The sequence below is a fragment of the Prionailurus viverrinus genome, chromosome C1 (assembly GCF_022837055.1).
Source record: "Prionailurus viverrinus isolate Anna chromosome C1, UM_Priviv_1.0, whole genome shotgun sequence".
NCBI lineage: Eukaryota > Metazoa > Chordata > Mammalia > Carnivora > Felidae > Prionailurus > Prionailurus viverrinus.
The window spans coordinates 131,250,932-131,276,412 of NC_062568.1; the positions used below are offsets into that span (position 1 = coordinate 131,250,932).

Here is a 25,481-nt window from a genome sequence, read left to right on the forward strand (position 1 = left end):
GTGAAGATACATTTAGAGAGGTACGCGCAAAGTAAGGAAGGATCATCTCATGAGGTTTCCCTAAAGCATGTCGCTTCTCAACTTTGCTGTTTGTTTAAATGGTACTGTAGTTCACCTGTTACTGAAGTTCAAAATGTTATCCCAGTTTCAAATATCTAACTCCAGTTTTTCTTTTCATTAAATTCACCAATGTTACTCTGTACTATAGGATGAAGGTCCTATTCCTTAGCACTTGAGAACTTCATGAAATGGCTTTATATATACTATGTATATAGCTTTATTTCCCACTCTTCCCTATAGAGTTATACCTCCCAGTATCTTAGCAAAGGTGGATTCCATAGTGGTAATTTAAAAAGTCCTTGGTGAATACATTATATAAATATATTTGGAACAATTCAAGGAATGAAATAAACTTGACAGAGTACATATAAAGGATGGTGATAACATATTTTCAGCATTCTCTGATTATAATTGTTTAAATGAAAACACCTGTAGCATCTTAGTTATATCAATAACATGTATTTATAAAGGTAACCTAAATTGGGAAATTAAGTTTTTAATCTCATTTTTTCTCTCATGTACTGCATTACTTCTACAGGTCCTTTAATTTGTATGTTGCACAAAGAATATAAAATAACTTTAGTATTAAGCACTTAATATATCTGTGATAAATATTTCTTGTTATAAAAATGGCGAATGCCTCAACAGCTTATAGAAAAAGATAAGAATATCAAATATATAAAACAAATTTGGGTAATATCCTTGGATTCTAGTTGCTAATTACTTAATTACTGCCAAGGCTAATAATATTTATAAGTGATAATCATTATTTTCTCTAATTCTACTTTATTTCTATTTCATGTTTTGAGTTGTAGCAGTGAGTGGAAAATAGGAACAAAGACTACATATTCCACATCTATGTGCATGGAATATATATATGTGTGCTTATTAAGAGCAAAATTTAATTGAATCCTTCATTAGGTACTGTCCCAAATTCTAAAGGCAGTGTGGTGTTTGATTTCTAATTTGATGGAGATAATAAAGTCTTAGCCTTATTTGGTATCTTTCTGTGAGAAACTACAAGTGCTTGCGCCTTTAAAAAAATTCTCATCCATTCCCTCTAAAGTATGTAAGAATCCAAATCACTTTAAATTGGGATTTTATTGTTCGAGACTGATTTTAAAGGCTTTCAGTAAATTAAGCACAAGCTGCCTCTACTGGCATTTCTAGTCCACAAGCATTGCCCTTCACTGGAAATTTTAAAACATTTATTTATTTTAACAATATGTCTCCTCTTCTGCTAAACACCAAAGTCAATGTTTATTGAATTGAATATTCTAATTTTTTGTTTATTTGGACAGTCTCAGGTTTAAGAGACTCCTTGCTTATTTTAAGTTTATCCTCCCTTCCCTTTCTGTTTAGAACCACATTGTCAGTTGTGAAAAGTGTGCATATCTTTTCTGTTAATTTGGAATTGATGAGAATTGTTACCATTTCTACCAACCTCACAGCTTTATTTTTCTAATAGAGGTAGTAACAGTTGGCCCTGTCCTCACATATTCCCGGCAGATCCAGATGACATAATTTTATGTGTCTTGAATATGCTTCCAGACGACTGAAGGAAGGCACTCTAGCCCATGCCATGACCTCTGTGCCTCTTCTATACACTGCGCCACAGCCATCCTCCCATTCTTTTGAGAAATGTTGACTTTAAAAAGAGCCATGTGCTTTGATCTTCCAGAACATACTGTAATTTGTCTTCCAATTAGATTGTAAATCCCAAAAGCACAAAGATTGTACCTTTATAGTAAGTTATAGTTCCAATAGCAGTCTACACATTAATGTGCCTATACTAGATGGATAATAATATATAATTGCATATTTGATTTGACTTGATTCGTGCTAGGATATTAATTTTATTATACCTATTTTTTCCTGCTATGGGTCCAGTTTCATTTATTTGCTTTTTTTTTAGAAAATATTTAAAAAAATACTTCTTTTTTTCTATTGCTATTAATTTTTCCCCCTATTTTGGCATAAATTGTTGCATTCTTTATAATCCAATAAATATTACACTAATTAGAGTCTGTCTGGTATAGCAGCTTCGAGCAGGGGTTCTGGAGCCAGGCTGCCCAGCTGGAAACCTGGCTCCTTTAGTCTCTTTGTACTTCACGGTCCTGATCTTTTAAGTGGAGTGATTATAGTATCTACCGTCTTGAGTTATTTTAAGAATAAATTAATAAAATATGTAAGGCACTTCAATATATGTCTGGCCCATAGTAAGCATCTCTTAAGTTTTAGATGCTACTATCCTTATGAAACAAAACATAGTTTAATAAGTAAGTTGAGTTATATTACACCCTTGTGATAATATGAATGTTGTATAGAAATAAAAGCATTTGAAAATCAGGACTTCATCTGGAACTTTGCAGGTTCTGTGAACATGTCTTTGTAAATAAGTAAAGCACATGCTCTTACATTTATGATTTTTTAAATGTGAAATGTTTCCTATATTTAGTTAGTTTTTTTGCAGAAAAAATATTATATGGTTTGTAACTGTATCATACATTTTAAAAATGTTTTATTATCAATTCTGATGTTTTTCATATAATCAAAAGGATTGAAATTTTCTCTCAACTAATATTTAGCAGCTAGAAATCTCCACTTTGAGTTTCTGCAAATCAAGTATTTAAAAAGCAAAGGATTTTTAGTAACTTTTTTCCTCTTAAAAATGGTGAAATTGGGCCAGTTTTTGATCAGTTACTTTTTACAAAAATGTTTATTTATTTATTTTAAGAGAGAGAGCAAACGCACGCATGCATGCACACACACAAGTGGGGAGACCTGAGAGAGAGGGAGAGAGAATCCCAAGCAGGCTCCACACTTTCAGCACAGAGCCTAATGCCCAGGCCCAGCTCCCAACTGTGAGACCATGACCTGAGCTAAAATCAAGAGTTGAACGTTTACTCCAGGTAGGCACCCAGGTGCCCCAATCACTGTTACTTTTAAGAAGGAAAGAGAGAAGTATTTTTGAGGATACTGTTTGAGTTTTTAAATGTTTGAAAGTTATGGGATGATATAATTAAGAATATGGGGCGCCTGGGTGGCTCAGTTGGTTGAGCGACCGACTTCGGCACAGGTCATGATCTCACAGTCTGTGAGTTCAAACCTCGTGTTGGGCTCTGTGCTGACAGCTCAGAGCCTGGAGCCTGCTTCGGATTCTGTGTCTTCCCCTCTCTCTACCCCTCCCCTGCTCACGCTCTGTGTCTCTCTGTCTCTCAATAATAAATAAACATTAAAAAATTAAAAAAAAATAAAGAATAAACACCTCATGGCACCTGGGTGGCTCAGTCAGTTAAGCATCCAACTCTTGATTTTGATTCAGGTCATGATCCCACAGTTCATGAGATCAAGCCTGCTTAGAGCTCCTTGCTGAGCTGACTTTAAAGGGCCTGCTTGGGATTCTTCCTCTCTCTCTCTCTCTCTCCCCCTCCCCCGCTCATGTGTGTGCATGCTCTCTCTCTCTCTCTCTCTCTCTCTCTCTCTCTCTCTCTCTCTGAAAATAAATAAATAAACTTAAAGAAAACACTATGTTTTTGGAGAAAAGAGAAGGGATGAATGGTGCCAATAAACCTGACTCAGCATAATGCTGCAAGGCACTGCTCAGGAGAGTAAATGACAAAGTGACTGAACTATAAATATACCAAGGTACGTGTGGCCCTTCTTCTAGGAAAGGAGTTTCTACACGTCACCCAGTGCCTACATTTTCTTTCTATTCATCTCACTAGAAATAACAAGGAAACACAAAGCCCAATTCCTTCTGAATCAACTCCCTTGATAGCATTAACCGCAACTAGTTTCATGAAGGGAGTGTTTTGGGGGGAAAAGATTTTAAAATCACCTTCTAGTTCCTTTTATTGGAAGCCCTCAGAAAAGTTTTTTAAAACCTCATGGGGTAAATCAAAGATTCTGCCAATACCAGCTTCAAGTGTAGCTTTGATTCACCTGCTCCCATACTGAGGAAAAAGTGCAGGCCATGGGATAATGTGCCTTATTCTGGCCTAAGTCAGACCTAGAAATTGCCAGGCATGCATATTTCCTTATCAGCTTGCATATTTCCTTATCTCCTTTACCAGAAATGAAGAGGAAGGGGATGGAATGGGTACTGAGTTCAAACTATGACTTAATCAGTCGTATTTTCACAATTGTATGCATTTTTTTTTAATAAACACAAATACTTGCAACGAAGTTTCAAGGGAACAGATTATGGAATACCGAACTTTATGGGAGATGAAAACTTTTTGGTTGATGGCACAAATGTTAGAGGAAGGGGCCTACTAATGATTACTATAACTGAAAATGGATGAGATAGAATTGAAAACCAAAGTTGTCATCCAGTGTAATTTACTGGGTATGTTATTGTATAATAACTCGCATGGGACTTTTGTTTTTATTTCCAAATGTGCTGTAAGGGACTTAAATATTGCAGTCCCCTCATTTCACAGGCTTATTTGTTTAACTAATAACCTCTGATTGCCTGCTATTCCAGGCACTGAGCTTAAGTTCTAAGGATGAAGTGGTGAAAAGGCCAATGCCAAACCTTGTCTCCAGGAATGCAGTTTAACAGGGAGACTCACAATTATGATAAATTGCACTGCAAGAGAAGCACGGGAAATAATCTAAGGGTTCAGGGAAGCTTCCTAGAGGAAGTGGGTTGTAAATTGAACTTTGAGGTGTATGTGGGAGTTTCCAGGTGGAATGGGGGTGGAAAGGAGGGAGCCACAGGGAGATTATACAACTTGCTCAACACCACACCGTTACATTAAGCACTTTACCGTCATCTTAAAAAGCTATATATAGGGGCACCTGGGTGGCTCAGTCGGTTAAGCGTCTGACTTCAGCTCAGGTCATGATCTCGTGGTTGGTGAGTTCAAGCCCTGTGTCGGGCTCTGTGCTGACAGCTCAGAGCCTGGAGCCTGTTTCAGATTCTGTGTGTCCCTCTCTCTCTCTGACCCTCCCCTGTTCATGCTCTGTCTCTCTCTTTCTCAAAAATAAATAAATGTTACAAAAAAGCTATATATAAAAAAAATCCATGTCTTTAGAAAGTTGTCATCAGCCTACTTATTTCATGCATGTTCTCCTCTTTATAAATGAAGGTCTGAATTTTCCATTTTTCTTTCTAAAATTGAACTTTTTATTTTATGATTTTTGTCATTCATTCTCTCATTATTCATCATGTAGCAAATGTTTCTTAACATCCAACTATGTTATATCTACTGTCCTGGTGCTAGGAATACAAATAAGAGTAAAAGAATGTCTTTGCCCTTCAGGCATTCATATGCTAATGGGAGAAATGGACATGTAAATACATACATTGCAAACGATGTGCTAATTTTGAGATTGCATTTGGATTGGGTTTTAGAGCTTCAGTAGGAGTTTCTCTGTTAGAGGGAATATCATACACAAAAGTTTAAGCTGACAAATGGTTTCATTTGACTAGACAATGATGGGAAATTCTGTTTAGCTGGAGCAGGTAATGTATAGTAAAATAAGGGTGGGACATGTATAGGGATAAGATGGCAGGAAGTTTGGCTACAAACTTATTTGGAATCAAGAGAGTTATATGACAATCTAGGGATTCTGGATTTTATCCTATATACATCCAGGTGACAAATGGAAGGTTTAAATATGGGATAGGTCTTTATTGTTAATGATATAATTCTGATAAATGCTTGGATTTTGTACCAGTTATATATTCTTCAAATAGTTGGGAATTAGAAACCATGAAATCACCTCTGAGGTGGTTCTTTAAGAAGGCAAGTGTGTTTTCTAGTGTTGAACACCTGAATTAGGCAAATTTATTTACCCAGTCATGGGTATGATCCAACAATGTAGGTCCCCTAATGGGAAGCTGCCCCAGTAGGATTGTTAGTATTAAAGAAGGGAGAGAACCTTTGCCCAAATAGTCAGTTCCCAAGCTGTAGGCATGACAGAAGGGAGTTATGCATGTCTAATTTCTTCCTCCAGATTCATGAATTATAATTATGAATTTCAGCTTTTTGAAGACTGGTAAGATACGGAGAGACACCATGAGTGTTATAATCATGAATATTTCAACACATGGAAGAAGGCATGAGAAGTATGAAATAAGCATGTTGCTTTACAGGGGCAGTAATACTGAAAAAAAGATGGCCTGGAATCAAGACAGAATAGTATTAGTGAAATCAATTAAAAGACTATTTTTGTTAGTTTAAGTGGCTACTTATTAAGGCCCAGATTAAGGTAAAAGAGGTAGAACTATAGAAGGGCATTCAGAATCATGACTATTTCTGAAATAGAAGAGTCAGGATTTGGTCATCCGTTTGATGAAAAGGTTGAATGTGGAGTATCTAGTGTGGTAGTTCGATCAGATGTTCATAATGCTGATAGCATTTGGGAATACAGCAGATAGAACAGATCTGAGGGAAATTGTAATTTGTTGTATTTGGATTTGCTCATTCATTCAACTGGAAATGGGATTCGAACTCAGAAAAGAAAGAATGATTGAAAACAGACATTGGGAATCATTACATATGATTTATCTTGCCTTTTCATTATCATAGCTCAGTACCTACAGCAGTACTGCTTATTGATTGAGTTAAAGAATGAAAGCTGTCATAGCCTATAGTTTAGATAACACTTTAAAAGTATGATAAAAGAGGACATGTGGTATTTCTTCTGAAATTCCAGAAACATCTCACTTATCACATTATGAAGAGGAAAAGACAATGTAAGTTACTGCTGCTTTTCATATGGTAAATATCTTAAGGAAGACATGGTGTCAAGACAGTTTTATTCCATTATTCTGTACCTTTGGTCTTTTACTGATGCGTTTGGTTCCTTATGCTACCATTTCATTTTATAATGCCTGAGTAATAAAACATTAATATGTCCTTTGTAATGCTTGGCCCCATGATGAGAATGAATTCTTTTTAGTCTTCCCTATACACTGTCTTGCTTTCAATTATATTTTGGTCAAGAAGCTTTCTTAGGAGCCCAATAGTAAAACTGTACATGTTTTCTTAAAAATTGCCCTAATTATCAGTTTTTTTTCTGAAAGTGGGGATGAAGTACTGACATTTCTGCAAAATAACCAATGAAAATAATGGAATCTTTGCACAGTTTTTCTTTGGAATTATTTTAAAAGGGTGGAGGTGATGAGGAAGGAGGTCAGACTGATAACAGTGTTAAAAGTGATTTGGAATCAACATCACATCACTTACAACTGCCTTAGACATCCATTTGAAGTACACCATGATATTTCTGTAATTATTTTACTTACCTCTACTAACTGCATAGGAATAGGTTTGTTTCCCCAGTGAATAGCTCTGTTCAGAGCCTTCTCTTATCTTTATTTTCCAGGTTTCACTAGTGGTTGCTATCATATGCATTCTTACATGGAGACAGTGGATAAATCAGTAGTTTTCCATCAAATCAAAGATTACATTCAAGAGGTAGAGCAGTGACATTAAACAACTTTGGCTGGAGAAAGAAGGTAGAAAACGGAAAAATAACATAATTGTTTCAGAGAACAGAAATCATAAAACATAGCCAGTGTTATTCAATATATAGTGAATATAATAGATGTCTGGAGTTTTACTGACCATGGCGTATTATATTTGTCTCTTAAATACTAGTTAGCCATGGTATACTAAAAGTTTATTCTGAAACCTAATATTCTTATGAAATATTAAACTATGCTAGGCTCCTATGGAATGTAAAGCCAAGATGTAAAGTTTAGTTAAATTATAAAGCTATGATGCATATTTTATACTAATGTTCTTAGTAATATGTATTTTGTATTGGAGATTATTTTGTTGTTAATTACTTTGCATTTGTGTTCTTGGCTCAAAACACAATATAAAAATGACAGTATACCTATTTAAGATAGACTTTAGTTAGGTGAGACATTGACCTGAGAAAATGTAAGTTTTAATTGTATAAATTGGAAAATTACATTGAATCATATCTAATATCTATCTCCCAAATGTGGAAACTACTTAATTCAAATGGAATATATACATGTAATTTATTAGGTGTTCCAACTGTGCTGGCATTGCAGGAGGAGAAAGCCAGCATTAATTTTAACATCCAGTCAGAGGTCCCACCCAGCCATTATACGGACTAATGCTATCCAGTACCAACCTTATTTTCATGCTAGCCATACTTATATTTTGTAATTATGAATGTCTTTTAAGTTTTTTCAAAGAACCTTTATTTCCTAGCCATATTATACACTACATGCTTGACAAATACCCAGTGATTTTCCATGTCCTCTGAAAAGTGTAGTGACAATTCACTTGGCTTAATATGACCCAATATTTCCCCCCATATTTGCACACTGCTGCCAAATGAACTTCTGCATCCCCAGTATCATGGCATTATTCTCATATGTTAGAATCTAAAATATCCCCCCACACACACTGATAGTGGAATTGAAAAAAAAACCCTCAATTTAATTTTGATACCCTTTTTTAAAATTTAAAAAAAAAGGTTATTTATTTTGAGAGAGAGAGCGCATGAACAGGGGAGGGGCAGAGAGAGAGAGAGTGAGAAAGGATCTCAAACAGGCTCTGCACTGCCAGCACTGAGCCTGACATGGGGCTCAGACTCACAAACTGTGAGATCATGACCTGAGTTGAAATCAAGAGTTGGACACTAACCCAACTAAGCCATCCAGGCACCCCAATAATTTTGATACCCTATTTATTCTGCCTTCCTACATGCTGTGGGATCTTATTTCCCATTCTTTCATTCTGTATTTGCTAAGTATTTAGGGTTCTGTGTTAGGTTCTCCTGGGTACACAAAAATGAACACATTGTTCTTGTCTATAGGAGCTTGCAGTCCAATAGACAGAGAAAAATTCACCTAAATAAAAATGCCATTAGGTCAAAAGTGATGCAAGGAGAAGCAGATAAACTGTTAGTGTAACAGTCTGGGCAGAGAGATGACTTCCAACTGTAAGAATCAAAGGTTTTATGGAAGTAGTGGCATTTGTAGTAGAGATGAAGACAGGTGGGACTTGAGAGAGCAGAGACCAGGAAAGCACGTTTCATCACAGTGAACAGGTAGATATGTGGATGGAGTAGTTGCTTTGGCTAGATCATAAGGTACACAGTGAGAAACTGTAAAGGTGGAAAAACATATCATTGCTAATTCACAAAACGTTTTCACTGTCAGGCTAAGGTATCTGAATTTTATTCCAAAATTGGTGGGTACTAGAAATCTAAGGGAACATGCTTATTAAATATGTCTTCCTCATACACAGAGGAAAGATTTAAATATGTGTGTCCATTTTGGCTCCTGCTCTTCCCCCTACTTCTCTCTGTATATCTTATCTGGTCTAAATTATATTGACAATAGGACTGTAGGGTATTCATATTTTAATCCAAAGTACCCCTGGAACAGTCCCAAGGATTAACTGAATAAAGGGATGAATGAAGAGATAGATGGATGTTGGGATGAACAGAATACAATGGATGACTGCTTTATTCAAAATGAAAATCCACAGTAAAAACAGAAGCATATGGAAGTGGTATTTATGTACAGTGTCATATATAAGGCAGCAAATCTTCATTCTGTTGAAGGAACAGTCAGATGCTGGACACTCTCAGTTGCATGAATAAGATAGTCTCCTTACTGGTCATCTTGCTTTTTCTCTTGCTTCTATATAATCCTACCAGAATCAGCCCTTATAAACAGAAATTATATCATGTCATTCCTCTATTCCAAACCCTCCAGTCGCTTCCTACTTAGAATAAAATCTTCTCATAGCTTATAAAGTCCTTCTTGATGAAGTCCCTACTTTCACCTCCACACCCCACTTTACCTTGTATCCTTTCTTTCTCCCACTTCCCTCTACTCTTCAAGTGCATCAACCTCACCTCACCTTAATGCCTCTGTGGTGCTTCCCTCTGCCTGCAGTGATCTGCCTCGAGGTCATCACATGCTGGCTTATTCTTACCCTTAATATTTTCCCTCAGATGTCATCTCATCAAAGAGCCCTCTGTGACCCTCCATCTCCCTAGATCTAAAGCACCTCTCCCCCTTTTCACTTCCTTTAGCTTATAACACCCCCTTCAATGTAATCCTCTTCATAACCATTTTCACTATCATAAAATTCACTTACTTGTTTACTTTCTGTTTCTTGAATCTTCTGCCAAGTGAAATGTATAGCCCACAAGGACAGGTCTCTTATCTACAGTTTACTCTAGTGCCTACAGCAGGATTTAGTACATAGTAGACAATAAATATTTGCTAATTGAATGAATGAATGCAAGCCAGTGCCTTAAGTTTTTTTCCTATGCAGTCATTATTAAACTCCTGGAAAGGGTATCCTGTATGCACTGCCTTGCCATCTTTGTCAGATCCTTTGTCCTTAACCCCTTTTTTTCTGCCTTTCGCTCTCATCATTTACCTGCAAATGTCATCTTTTTACTGCTCATTGACCTTGAGATCACCAAGTTAGGTACCTACCTTACATTTCTCTTGTATTTTACACTTCTTGAAATTATCTCTTCTTGGTTTGCGTGGCTCAGAAATACCTTGAATCTCATGAGATGCTGATAATTCCCCCTCTGGCTTTAGTTCAGGTTGTGCTTGCTGCCACTGTAAAAAATAACTGGTTGACTCTTACCTGGATTTATGTTTTTGATGAACTTTATCCATCCTTATGACTATATCTTATCCCAAGGTACAGGACTCTCTCCTGAATTCTAGGTATATATCTCCAAATACCCCTGAAGACCTCTGGGCTTTTCCAGTTGGTACATCTGTAAGTGATCTGTAGTTAGGTTCAAATCCTAAGAGTGTGACTTGTGTAACTTACCTCACTCTCAGTTTCCTCAACTGTACAATTGAAATAACATCTATTTTGTGAGGATTCAAAGAGACAATATGTATGTTGCCTAGATCAGAATCAACCATGAGTTCATGGAGGCATTCTCAATAAATGTCATTATTATCATTATGAACACAATAACCTTTGCCAATACCAAAGTATTTCTTAACTGCATCGTAATAAACCCATGCTCTATATAAAGAAGCTGTATTTTTGAATTATGCATTTACTGATGTACTAAAATTATTTAAAATATATTCTACTGTATGTTTTAAGTTTGCATTGAAGTATGCCTACAGCCGATTGACAGGGAAAAAAACAGGCATAAGATGGATATCAAAAAATAACATTAATGAGCTGCTAAAGCTAAAATTACAGGAACTTATGAAATTGGTTAAACATAAAAACCATTAAACTGTTTACTGAAGCTTCACAGATATACTGAAGCTAATGAGCATTTCTGCTATTTAAATAAGCCCAAATTGAACACACATTACATGGATACATAATTAGTCATGGCAGTCAAACACACATAGACTTACTTTTAAAGCTCTATTTAGGGAATCTTTTCCATTTGATTTATTTTGTTAATTAAAATATTTTTCAGTATTCACTTATATTTTAATAATATTGTTTTCACCAGTAGTATAATTTACTACTAGCTTTCTATTTGTTTTTATTTATGCCTTAAATGTAGCAAATAGGGACTTATATTAAACATTTTTCTTAATCCCTTTCTTTAATTATTTATATCACTTGATGATATCATTCAGCAGTTTAAAAGGTTCTTTCACTGAGAAGTATATATAGAATATTTCAGTAGCCTTTCTTTTTTCACTGTCTCCTAATTATCAAGAAGTATTAAGCACCCAAATGTGCATAGAATTATGATGATTATGGTCCAAATCAGATTAAAGGATGATCTATTCCTTCCAGGAGTTTGTAGTCTTAAGTAGATGGTATCATTGAATATAAATAAGTAAATCAAAGTACAGCATTTGGGAATCCAACAGAGAATTTGAAAACAATCCCCATATATTTCCTTCAAGGACATTGACCTCCTTGAGGAGATCTCTTCCAGTTAAAATGAAATCAAATCTTCAAGGAGTTTAGGGTTTTAAATAGATGAAATTATTGCAGAGAAAATAAGCAAATCAAGGTGAAGTGCTTGGACAATTTTAATTCTTAATTGATTAGTTGGTCAGTTTAGGAAATGAGAACGGCACTCCCTGTAGAATACAAGTAAAACAAAAGGAGTTGCTACAGGCTAGTATTGACATCCATTTTCTTTTTTCTTTTCCTTTTTTTTTTTTGTATTTAACTTGGGGAGCTTAAACTTGTTCTAACCATGGAAGGGAGGAGAATTAAATCTGTATTTTCCCACTGCCTGAATTCTACAAGCATATATAAACTGAACATTATTTAACCATAACAATAGGAAAATTGGAATAGTTAAATCAATCAAATTAACCAAGTGCATATTCTTTCCTAGTCAGTGTGTTTGTCACTATAGAAGTTTTTTTTTTAGAAGCTTTTTTTTTAAATAAAAGGAAAATATTTGGATTTCCTCCCCACAATGAGCCTTCTCTAATTGTGGAAGTATGATACACAGGAAGAATAATCAAGACAGGAAAATATGAGTGCCAAATAAATGGAATGGACAGATATTACATTTTTTCAACCAAAAAGCATTCATCAAGTTCCTTTTATGTACCAGTTTGTGCTAGATGCTGGGGAAGAAGCTGACTCAGGTATGGTCCTTAAACTCAAGGAGTGGTGGAGGCAAAGCAAATAACTAAAATGAAGTCACATAGTGACTAGGTTAACAGAAAGTGGTTGTGGTTAATTTACCAAAAAGGGAAAAGAAAAGTTTCCACTGGAAGAGTTGACCTAAAGGCTATTTATCTGTAAAGCTGGTCAAGATTAGAATTTGCTGTGGTTTTTCCAATCCCTTCTGCTTCATTTTAGTTCCTTCCCAGTTGTGAAGCTTTAAGAGACCCTTGTTGGACCATTTCTGGCTTTTTCTTGCCCCCACACCAAAGGTCAGTGGCAAGGAGGGCTTTGGAGTCAGAAATAACTGGATTTGAATACCAGCTCTGCCACCCCTTGGCTCTATTTAAGATGGTAATATGTACCTTAAAGAGTTGTTTTGTGGTCCAAATGAGATTATTATATAGAATTGTACAGTATTATACCTGCCTCAAACAGGGATCACTAAATATTGATTGTTTTTCTTAATGTTCTTCATTAAGTGAGGATGATATGAGATGTAAGAAGTAACTAGGAGAGTTGCTTTTAGATGAATTGCCAGAACATGGTAACTGATTGGATGTCGAGTTTATTGAAGAGAGAAGATTCAAAGATTATGCTAAGATTTTTAGGATTTATTTCTAGGTATTTTGACAAAGGAGACTAGGAAAAAGCAGAAGTGGAGATTAAAGAGTGATCACAGAGGCAGGTGGAAAATCAGAAAGTGTCGTGTCATTGAAGGCAAGCTAAAGGACATTTATGAGGAAGAAGTGGTCATCTGTTAAATGCTGCTGCAAAATGGAAAAGGCAGTGCCACAATTAAGGTGAGACAAGTGAGGTACCTACCTGCACTTGAGCCTAAGGTTCTGAACATAAAGATCTTCTTAAGTTTTTTTCTTTGGGTGCCTCACCCACCTTACCCCTAGTTTTCCTGAAGCAAGGTAATCACTGAGAAGAGTCATTGGATGTGGCAACCTAGAGCTAATTAATCATCTTAGTGAGAAAAGTTTTGGTGAAGCTTTGGGAGGCAAATGCAGATCTGGAATGGTTTTAAAACGGGGGATACTGTACATGTAGATACATGCTTATAAGAAACAATTCAGAGGGGGTGGATGATAATAGAATATGCAATCTAGGGAGAAAATCCCTAGGTTACCTAAGAAAGACAAGAGGATCAGATTCTAGGGCTCATGTGGAGGTACTGGCCTTTGATAAGGAGAGTTTAGTAATTGTTATAAACAAGAAGGAAGAGAGAGAGAGAATGGATACAGATTCAGTAAGTTTGTAGTGTGGACAATGGGAAGACCAGGGAGTTCCCATATAATAACCTCTGCGTTCTTTATGAAATATGAGACAAGGTCTTCTCCTGACAGCAGGGACAAGAAAAAAGAGCTTCATCCATCAAAAGTTTGAGGAGAAGAGGAAAGAAATAGTGGTCACAATGAGTAAAAGACTTGAAACAGCAAACTTACTAATGTCAATCAAGAGATGGTGAAAGGCCCAGGAGAAGCTTGTGAACTGGGTTTTAGAAGTGATGATTTGGAAGGGACAGTACAACATCCACACTGGAATCTCTAACAGGCAACTACAAGTGCCAGAGTAAAAGAGCTCAAGGTTGTGTTTGAAGTCATTTTCATAGAGATGAAGTTAAAGGCACATGACTGGGAGGAGGAAGAGGAGATGAGGAGGTGCCAGACCCCAAGAAGGAAAGTTTAAAGATAAGGAAAGCCTGAATACTGTAGCATTCTGCAAGTCAAAGAAAGAGATTAACATCAATGTGATATAAGTATTGTATGCTACAGGAAGGCAGAAGGGAGGATTGAGGTCACAGAATTTAGGGACCATGGAGACCATGTTTTTATTAAAGGGACAGACTGGAAGGAATAATTGGGTTGTGAAGAAAGAAGGCAGTCAGTATAAATTACCCTAAAATTAGGTAAAGGAAGAAGTTAGAGTGAGAAAAGAGAACCATTCCAAAACTAAAGTTTTTCAAAATAAGAGTTTAGAAGAGAGGAGAAATATAAGAAATACAATATTCTAAGGAGAGTAAGAGATGATATTTGAGGTCCTGAAGGAATGGGAACGTGCACAATAAAGGTTAATTTTTGTGGGGTTTACAGAAGGAAAATGATGAATCTTCACTGTGAGTTCCATTGTGTTTGTGAATGGATTGCATATTGATTCAAATACTTAGAGGCAGAACGGAGATGTGAAGAAAAGCTCATGCCATCCAGAGTTAATATTTTTTTAAACATAAAAAAAATTTTAATGTTATTTTTGAGAGAGAGAGAGAGACAGAGCATGAGCATGGGAGGGGCAGAGAGTGAGGGAGACACAGAATCTGAAGCAGGCTCTATTCTCTGAGCTGTCAGCACAGAGCCTGATGTGGGGCTCGAACCCATGACCTGTGAGATCTATGACCTGAGCTGAAGTTGGATGCTCAACCGATTGAGCCACCCAGGCGCCCCAGGAATTGATATTTTTAGTGGAAGGCATTCTCTGGTTCTTTCCTTTCCTTACCCCAGATTATTCTATTGAAACAGAACTCTGATATCCTGGCCCTGTAATTAGAATTCATTTGCTCTTGGTGAGATTTTGCTTTCAGCTCTGAATCACTGAGATTATTGCCTCAGCTCGCCTTTTTGTTTCATGTGCTTTGGTTCTATTGGCTAATAGGTTATGCAAAATTAAACAACAAGCATATAGATGAATTCATCCATGTTTTCAAAATATCATTTTATTATAAATGTTGAAATTTTTTATCCCCCTATTGTTTTATAGCATATCAAACACTTCAAAGAATACTAATAATCCTTCTTCATTATTATTCCTGTTGTATTGTTTTATTGTTTATGCAGAATTAATTTATATTTATGTACTAAAATATAACATTCTTGACATCTTTTTATAAATACTGAGAAATATACTTGTCATATGCTTGTGGGTTTCTCTTCTACGTATATGACAGCACAGCTACATCAGTTTAATTGACCTTGGCAATCTGCATCTGCTAGTGATGTGTCCCTGAGGGACGGTTTCTGCAATTTTAAGCTGTGGCTTATTGAAGAACTTGTGTGTCACAATACAATTAAGTCTATATAAAAAAATCATTTCATGCATAACATTAAATTGACTAAAAGTTCCTATTTCAAAACCATTTCTTGTTTTAAAGCTACCTCGGAGTGTCTTTGTTTTTTAAATAAGCTCATTCGAACATAGTAGTAATTAAAGCAGAAAATTAACATAAATCTTGAATGTTTGGTATGAATTAAGGATGTTTTCGTTCTTTTTAAAGACTGCATAAAATTCCAGGCACCATATCACTTAACACATTTCTCTCCCATTTGCAGAATAATATAGACTGTGAATAAGCATGTTTTAGGGTTCTTTTTCAAGTTCTTTTTCTGTTCAACTATGGAGCTATTGGGACATATGCTGCAGTCTCCATCAAGATGCAATCTCATGGAAATCTGTGGTAAAAGTGCTCATATCATAACAGAAAATCCCTTTCCCCTCACTCCCGTTATTTTATAAACAAGGAAGAAAAAAAATACAGTCCTTCTATTAATATTCATTTAACACTTCATAGGAAATAGCAAGTAGTTATTTGGTTTGCAAATGTAAATATACATTTTTCATCCACTTATGCTTTCACTCCTTCCAAGCTAGATAAAGGCAGAACAGAAGATGTGCTTCTGAGATTTATTTTCATTGTATTTCAACTTAAATGTATCAGCAGAGATGTAAGTGAGCTGTGTGTGAGGAGTTCATAGAAGGATAGTTACAATGATGAGGAGGATGAAAGTCTTCCTCATAAGAAACAGCTAAACAAAAGAACTTCTTTTTGACAAATTATGCATAATATGCACATGGATTTTTTTCACTGAATCCTTGATTTCAGTTCTAAATTGAATACTTTGGAGCTTACAAAATATGGTTAAATAATAGAAATAACTGCTATATCTCAAAAGAGTCATTGAAGTCATAAAAGGTATTATTTGGATCCATAAACTGAGTCAAAGTTTCAATAAATTGATGGATTATCTCCCTCCATTGCTTTCCCTCTATTTTATTGTAAATGCTGAAATACACATATACATACATACACAGATATAGATCATCTACTTAAATATAGAGTCCACTGTGCCAACAGGGAAATGATCCTAATCATTTGATGTTCAAGTTGTAATGAATACTCATTCTTGCATTAGCTGCTTAGTGCTACTGATAGAAAACATTTTTTTTTACCTACTGTAGAATTTTATATTCATAAAAACTTGTCCATGCTTTGTTTTTCCAAAGATCCTTTGTAGGTATCAACAGGTCAAAAGATTAGATATTAAAGTGGAAACAAATTATCTCTATTTTGACTGATGTAAGCTTTGCTGTAATATTTAATAACATCACAACCAACTGCTTAACCTCATTTTTTTTTCTATTTATTTTTTAAATCAAACTATGGAGATGCTAAACTTGAAGGCCTCTAAAAAGATTAGGGGGAAAATTGAGTAGGTAGTTTTTAAAAGTGGGCTGAAATAATTTTCAATACAAAAGAAAAATCCTTTCTATTTTGGCACACAGTATCAGAGAGTTGTTTGATTATTAGTGAGGTTAGTTGGATATCACAAATAATAAAACAATTAAAACAGTTAATATTCAGGCCCAAGTCTTCAAGGTATAAATGAATCAAATATTGAGGAAATAGCATGTTTCAAGAGTAAACATGAGTATGTATGAGTGTGTAGGGACATAAAATAATACGTACATAATGGAAAGACCCATGAATAGAATTGTGCTTTTGAATTCACAAATAAATGATCCTAGGTGGCTTATGGTATTGGTGCTAAATATTTTAAGAAATGCAAGATTTACTTATTAAACTTACAGTAACATCTGCTAACTACTTATTGACTGCGTTAGTGATAGAGCTCTAATAGTAAAGTAAATCATACTATTTACATTTTTAAGTCATAAGAAATTATAAAATGCATTAATTAAGAACTTCAGTTTAATTCAATGAGCATTTATTCAGCACCTATTGTGTATAACGCACTGTATTTAATGGTAAGTTTAACTTTTATGAGGCCTGAAGCTTATATAATTTGAAGATTCTTTTATCTAAAAGAAAAAAATTACAAATTCAAATTTAGGCACAGGGCCTTAAAAAAGGACCATGCAAGTGAGAGAGCCTGAAGCTTAAGCTTCAATAACTTCACAGTATATATGTCTTTGACTCTAATAGCTGCTAAGGGAAATCAAAGATAACTAAGGCATAATCCCTACCTTGCTCAAGCTTAGAGTGAAATCTGTGCTAACCTTCAAGGATACTTCTGTAAAAAAATGAGAAAAATGTATAAAAGGGCTTTGATCTCCTGGTGAAATAATTTTGAATTCCTTCTCATTTAAAAATCTTTATTTCAGTTCTCTATATAGAGCAAAGTTGTACCAAAGTCTTGGACAAATAAGGTCATTTCTTATACAGGAGAATTATTTTTTACTCTATTTCCCATTACATAAACCATTCAATGATGGTATGTTCCAGTTACCATTATTACAACAGGTTGAACTGACAAGCCATACTCACCATTGACTTTTTTGCAACTCAGATAACTATCAACAGATGGTAGTGATGATCTGTTATGATGTGGGGAACAAATGATAAAGGTGTCTTTTCATGTGACCTTTAAAGACATTAGAAAAATCTTCTCAAAATGCCATTCTGCATTGAAAATAATTACATGAATATTTAATTTTACTCTCGATGAAAGGTGAAATCACATCAGAGATATAAACAGTATTAGATTTTTGAGTAAAAACCTGAGCACAATAGCATTAATCCAGCTGCTCGTTCATTTGTTCATTCATTCACTCATCTACTGAATTGCGTGTCTCTTATGCTACAAGTACTGTACTAGGCTTTGTGATACAGTACCCAATAGCATGGACACATTGCTATTCTCATGGAACCTACAGTCTTGTAGGGAACACACAAAGTAATTCCTCAATAGTTTTCTAAAATTCTAATATTTTTCAAGTAGAAAAACTACAAAGGTTTATTTTTGTGTCTTGTTTTTCCATTTTTATTGAGAAGAAATGGTTTTAGATATCAGAATAACATTTTTTTAACATTTGCTTATTTTCCTTTAAACTAACTCATTAATTTGTTAAACAACTAACTTTTGTGTTCTAAAATCTTACAGTCTCTTTAGTTTAAGTTGTTATATTCTCTTTTGAATTAAAGACTAGCTCCACAAGTCTGTCTTGAGATGCTGTACTTAAAATCCATGACAGGAAAACCTGGAGAGAACATTTAATCCTAAACACTGGCTCAGTTTGCTCCATTATATATGGTGCTATCTACCTTTATGCCCTTCTCTTGTTAAACCCTTTCTATAACTTACATTCTGTGATCTCTTCCAAATATCTGGATTATGTGTCTACTCAAAGATTCCTTTACATATTTTTCTTTTTTTTATTTGTTTTTAATGTTTATTTTTGAGACAGAAAGAGACAGACAATGAGCGGGGGAGTGGCTGAGAGAGAGGGAGACACAGAATCCAAAGCAGGCTCCAGGCTCCGAGCTGTCAGCACAAAGCCAGACACGGGTCTCGAACTCATGGATCGTGAGATCATGACCTGAGCCAAAGTGGGACGCTTCACAGACTGAGGCACGCAGGCGCCCCACTTTAGATATTTTTCTTAAAGGAACTCAAAGTCTTCCTTTTCCATGACGCATTTAGATTTACTGGAGCACAGCAAATAACTTAAAATTCTTTTATAGAGCAGTTTCCACAAGGAACCAATGGTAGTGTTTGCATTTGTTGATTTCTATAAAATAAAAAGAAATTGAGGGGCACCTGGGTGGCTCAGTCGGTTAAGCATCCGACTTCGGCTCAGGTCATGATCTGATAGTTGGTGGGTTCCAGCCCCACTTCGGGCTCTGCACTGACGGAGATTCTGTCTCCATCTCTCTCTCTGCCCCTTCCCTACTCGTGCTCTGTCTCTCTCTCTTAAATATAAGTAAAACATTAAAAAATTTTTTTAAAAGAAATTGATGGCTTATGTAGATATATTGTGGGTCCATCAAATTGCTTAGCATTAGGTGCGAATAATTTCGTGAAAATGTAGAAGGCTTTGTTTTGTTTATAAAATTTCTTGTTGTGAAAGGAGACTGGCCATTCACCCAAATTCCCAATATAACTTACATCTGTGACACACAGGAACAAATTTAGGATCTTATGAGTGATACCGTATTTGTGAAAATAATGGTATAGACAAACAAAATTTTAGAAAGTTCATTTTATATTCATTTAAAGGGATTTAAATGGATTATATGCACATTCAAACATGTGAAAGGCTGTACTTTCCTTCTTCATGGATCTGTACTTCTTATACATAAATACCAGAGCTGAAGTATTGCCCAAATATGTAGTCTTTAATACCTACCTGTGATGTATACTTTGAATTGGTTAAATCAGTATGCCTTGAATATATTATTAACTCAGATATTTCATTAACTTTCCATTTTTATGGTTCATTAAAACCAGTTGTTTGAGTCCCTAGAACAATAATTAAGTCATAATTTTTTTAATTTTCAAATTATTGTTATGTGATGAACAAATCAGTCATTGCCTCTTATCTTTCACTTTTTTTTTTCTTACAGTAAAAGAAGCCTTGAGCCCTCTAAAATTTAACAGATGGAATCTCCCAGAAGTAGATCCAGAAACTATGCAAACCAGTGAACCATGGGTGTTCGCAGGTGGTGATATTGTTGGTGTGGCTAACACTACAGTAGAATCAGTGAATGATGGAAAGCAGGCTTCTTGGTACATTCACAAATATATACAGGTAGGCATTTGCCATCACTTTCAGCCTTTTTTTTCCAATGGATACATACTTCCTTATTTATTTTTGCTACTCATTCATGACAGCATTTATATATGACATATAATAACCATATATGAAATACGTTATATACGTATATTAAGTTGGATAGAATTTTTTTTAACATGGACTGGATAGCACAACTGTTTAATTGATTGAGAGTTCAGTGTGCATTTCTACAGGGAAATGCCATGAAGTTACTAGTTCTGCTGTTTTCAAAATATTTATTAATGGCTTAAAGACATAGATAATACATTTATCAAATCTGGATGGTGCATAAGATGATAGCAGATAAGATCTATATTCCTAATGATCTTACACAGTCCAGAATACCATGTTGTCTGTCCATTTGAATCAGATGAGTTCCTATCCACTTCCCAAATTATGTACCTAATTGTGTACCAATTATGTACCTAATTGAAAAGAAAACAAGTATTTTATAAATTTCAACTGTAATTTTTCACTATTTAGGTTCATGATACAAATGCAGAATGTAAAAATGATAAAATATAAAGTCAAACATACTCTTACAGTAACTAGAGGGTGTGGGGGAAAAAAGCCATAATTACTAGATCTCAGTTGTCTTACTTTTTGACAAAATGCTTTGTTTTCTTCTTGCTCTATAATTTAATTAAACACAGATACAGTGATCTCCTTTATATAAAATGTTTCTGGAAAAATTTGCTCTTGTTAATAAAATTCTTCTTTTTTTCCTATTCAGGAAAGACTCCCTATTCATAACATGCTGTCTGCCTCTCTTCTTTCAGTTTCTTTTGTTTGTTTCTCACATGGTAATAAAATTTACTTTGTCTTTAATGTTTCCTTGAATAGTTTTCTTCCACTTTGCCATGACCATTTAGTCTTTTCTGGTTGTCCCCCTACTTTTTCTGTAATCTGGGCAGGAACTACTTATCTACTAGGTAGAGCCTGGACCCAGTACTGATTATATCATGCTTTTTAGGCTCAATTCACTGACCTATTCCCACCTCAGCCCAGCGTCTCTGAGTAGTGGGGCTTGGGATGTTGTGGTCTGGGCATAATGTGGTATCCCAGAAATACAGGACTCTAAGAACGAGTGTAACCAGCCTCTGGGTCATGCATAGAGACAAAAGTGTGATTTAGGAAACAATGTGTTGTGGAGATGACAAATGTAAAATTAATAATGCTCTCCAAATCAGTATAAGTCAGAAGGAACTAGGCTAGGAAAAAAAAAAGGAAAAGGAATGCAATTTAACAGGCAGAAACCTGGAAATCCAAAGCAGAAAAGCTGGTTGTGGCTCCAGCTCCAGTCTCTGGAGCACCTGTACTTTGGAGAGTCCCCATGGCCTCAGACGTACACAGAGGAGTTGTTTGACTGCCTAGGATGGACTCCTAAATTAGCTCCTTTTGCTCTTTCCGTCATAAAACTTATCACCCTGTAGTTCTACTCCCTCATTTTACTTATTGTCACAGTACTCTCAAGGATCCCCATTGCACCTTCTCCTGCATAACTCTCTCATCTGTTTCCATCTGTGTTCTTCCATGTTCCAGCTGTCTGCTGGAAATCTTTATTTGTGTGCTGATGTATATTTCAGACTCACTGGACATCTCCACTTGGTTACCTACACTTCTCATTAGCTGCTTTAAACTAAATATGCGCTCCCGAACCTGTTCCACCTCCAGTATTTAACGTTTCTGGTACCCAGTTTCAAATCCTCTACATCAGTGTTCCTCAGATTTCTATTTTTTTTTAATGTTTATTTGTTTTTGAGAGAGAGAGAGAGAGAGAGAGAGAGAGAGAGAGAGAGAGAGAGAGAGAATGCGTAGGGGAGGGGCGGAGAGAGAGGGAGACACAGAATCCGAAGCAGGCTCTAGGCTCTGAGCTGTCAGCACAGAGCCCAATGCAGGGCTCGAACTCACAGACCATGATATCATGACCTGAGCGGAAGCCAGTTGCTTCGCTGACTGAGCCACCCAGGTACCCCTGTTCAGACTTCTAGCTTACTGATTTCTAGATTACTCAGACTAATACAGTTTTCAAATCAATTTCAAAACCAAAATAGGACTGACAGCTTCTTATTTCACTGTGTAATGGCATTAAAGTAAGCCCTTAAACATAACATTTACTATATTATATATACAAGAAATATATTAGTAAGGAAGTTTATGAGAGAAGTAGGAAACAACACAGTCTCAGAATAAGAGATACTTCTAAAGAAAATATGGTTGGAAGATTTACACTATTGTGTTTACACACACACCTTTTCCTTAATATAAAATAACACTGTTGTGTACATCTTTACTTAGGAACTTTTTATCAAATTTTATTTTCCTCTTCTCTCTCTTGTATATCTGGTCAATTCTATCTCTATAATGACTCTTTCATATGATTATTTTAATTTGCCTGTTTTTGGGGCCGAATACAATTTTTGGTTGACCAGACATCTCACTGACCAATCTGTTAACTTCTTGAAGAAATGAAAAGAGAGTCAGGAGATGAGAGAGAAGGCTCTTATACTAGGTTTCAACCTAGTGAATGCATGAATTCAGTTCGCAGAACTAAAAATGATGGGAAGGCAGAGATGCTAAAGAGAATTGAAAGGTAAAATTGAATGAAGGACAGTGCAAAGGGCATGTGTTAATTTTTTTCTAAATATTTAAATCTATTTATAGATTTTAAATTAAAGTACATAGAGAATATTTACTATCTTTGTGATTGTGGTGGTTTTATACTACTTCACAATTTTCATTCGAAAGCATTTCTAAAGATGTTTTTCTTTTGACTTTACTTTTATCTTTTTACTTCCCTGAATATAATAAATGTGTACTGAAAAAAATGAGCAGTCATTTTAGTTAGCTTCTCCTTACCCATAAAAGAAACAGACTTTGAGGTATGATGAAAAAGAAAAGTGCACGTGCTTTAAAAATACATATTGCTAGGAACGATAGTGTTTGAAATATAAAATAAAAAATTCGTGACCGGTAAGAGTTTTGGATTTGGCTGAAGGCTTTAGACTTGTCAAACAAAGTGTTGAATTGCATTTTAAAGATGGAGTAGAAATGGAAGGCAGGTAAAATCTCTGTCAAGTAAAATCAACACTTCCACCTTCCTGCCTGTTGGTTGCAAAGTGCTAAGCAGTGATAAGACTAAAAAGGAACATATAGACAAAGTGAGATTTTTATTTCTCCACACTGTCATTAACTTAGTTCTGGCCTCTATCACCTCTTCAAATTGCCTCCACTTCTTCCCTTGTCAAATCCGATGAGCCTATGCTGCCACCAGGGTCATCTTTCTAGAGTATAAGTTTGATCCTAATTTCCTCATTTAAAACCCTTCAGAAGCTCCTTTTTGCAGTCAAGATAAAGCCCAAACTCCTTAACTTATGATGCCAACTTGAATTTTCCCCAGCACACCAAGATTTCTCCTGAATCTGGGCCTTTCCCCTACTCCACTCATGTCATCTGTCTAGATTCTACCTGCCCTTCAGCCTTTGAGTCCTCCTCTGCTTTCAGAAACACGTTCCTCCTTTGTGTTCTGTAGCTCTGTTTCCTGAGGGAAGCCTGCCTACTGATTTGTCTCTGCACAAGCCAGTGACCATGCTTGTGTATTGTTATGCCCTCAAAATAAAGAGCATATTCATCTATTAAATAGGAGAAATGCATAGAGTGAGATAATTCATTTTAAAGGAATTGAAAGAGGAGTTAAGAAAACTAATGAGTTTGTTATATAAGTTCATTAACACTGTAAATAAATAATGTTTCCTTCAAGTGCAACATTCGTTAAGAAAAATTTTATAATGCCTTAATGTATTCATGAATGAAGGTTTATCACTGCTTGTCTTATGTTTTGTGTTAGTTTGGGAGGAAATGTAACATTAGATAGTATACTTTAAAAATGATTTAATACCCACATTATAGTATTAATTCATGCATGCATTTATTGCGATTGGATATTTTGGATTTATTTGTAATATCCTTTTTCAGACACATGTGGTTATTTAAAGATATCCCTGTTGGGATTTCAGTAATTCCCATAGTTGTCTGAAGAGAGCTCCACTTAAATTTTTTTTAGTTAATTTGACCAGTTACCACTTATTGAGTACCAGCTGCTGGACTCAAGGCACTTGGCTTTGGGAGAGTACCAAAGTGAATAAATGAAGAGAGGTAACAAATACAGCAGCTGGAAATTTAGACTCTGAATTACATAGACCTGATTTCAAACCCAGTTCTAACAGTTTTGAACCATGTGACCTCAGGCAAGTTACTTCATCACTTCAGGGCATGGTCTTTTCAGGGAAAAATAAACTATTTATTAATAAATGAGTAATGATAATTAGAGTTGTTAAAATGGTATTAGAGCAGAAATATATAATAGGAGATTTTGAATAGAAAAATAGTATAAGATTTTAACAGATGAAGATTTAAAGAAGCTATTTCAGGTAATTATAAAAGCATTTTATCTAGCCATTTATTTATTCATCCATATACATCCAGCTGCCTATCCACATAGTCATTCATGTGTGGAATCATTAATTAATTAATTCATTCATTCATTCAATAAACATTAAAAAAATAGTGCTATCTTTAGATAGTACTCATCAGTAGATTTATAAATGTGAGTTAAAACATGAAGCTTGCCATTAAAAATCTCACAGTCTGGAAGGGAAGACAGTTGTGTAAACATACATCTAATACAATATAATAAATGCACTAATAAAAAATGTAATGGCACAGGATGACATAGAAGAGATAATGATTGATTCTCTCTGGATGTGGGTATAGAATGTGGAGTCAGCAAAGGCTTCGCAAAAATCAAGATACAAATAAAGAAGGAGGATAAGAAAACCTGAGTGAGGGGCGCCTGGGTGGCGCAGTCGGTTAAGCGTCCGACTTCAGCCAGGTCACGATCTCGGGGTCCGAGAGTTCGAGCCCCGCGTCAGGCTCTGGGCTGATGGCTCAGAGCCTGGAGCCTGTTTTCGTTTCTGTGTC

The 25,481-nt window shown here is 35.5% G+C and overlaps 1 protein-coding gene across 3 annotated transcripts in view; it reads left to right on the forward strand.

Annotated features, from left to right (window-relative positions):
- DPYD (dihydropyrimidine dehydrogenase) overlaps positions 1–25,481 on the forward strand; it is an 864,530-nt gene that overhangs the window by 418,829 nt on the left and 420,220 nt on the right. For all 3 annotated transcript variants that reach the window (XM_047871842.1, XM_047871843.1, XM_047871841.1), the window contains exon 12: positions 20,293–20,477. In XM_047871842.1, coding sequence (XP_047727798.1) covers positions 20,293–20,477 — 185 coding nt within the window. The remainder of the gene's footprint in view (positions 1–20,292; positions 20,478–25,481) is intronic.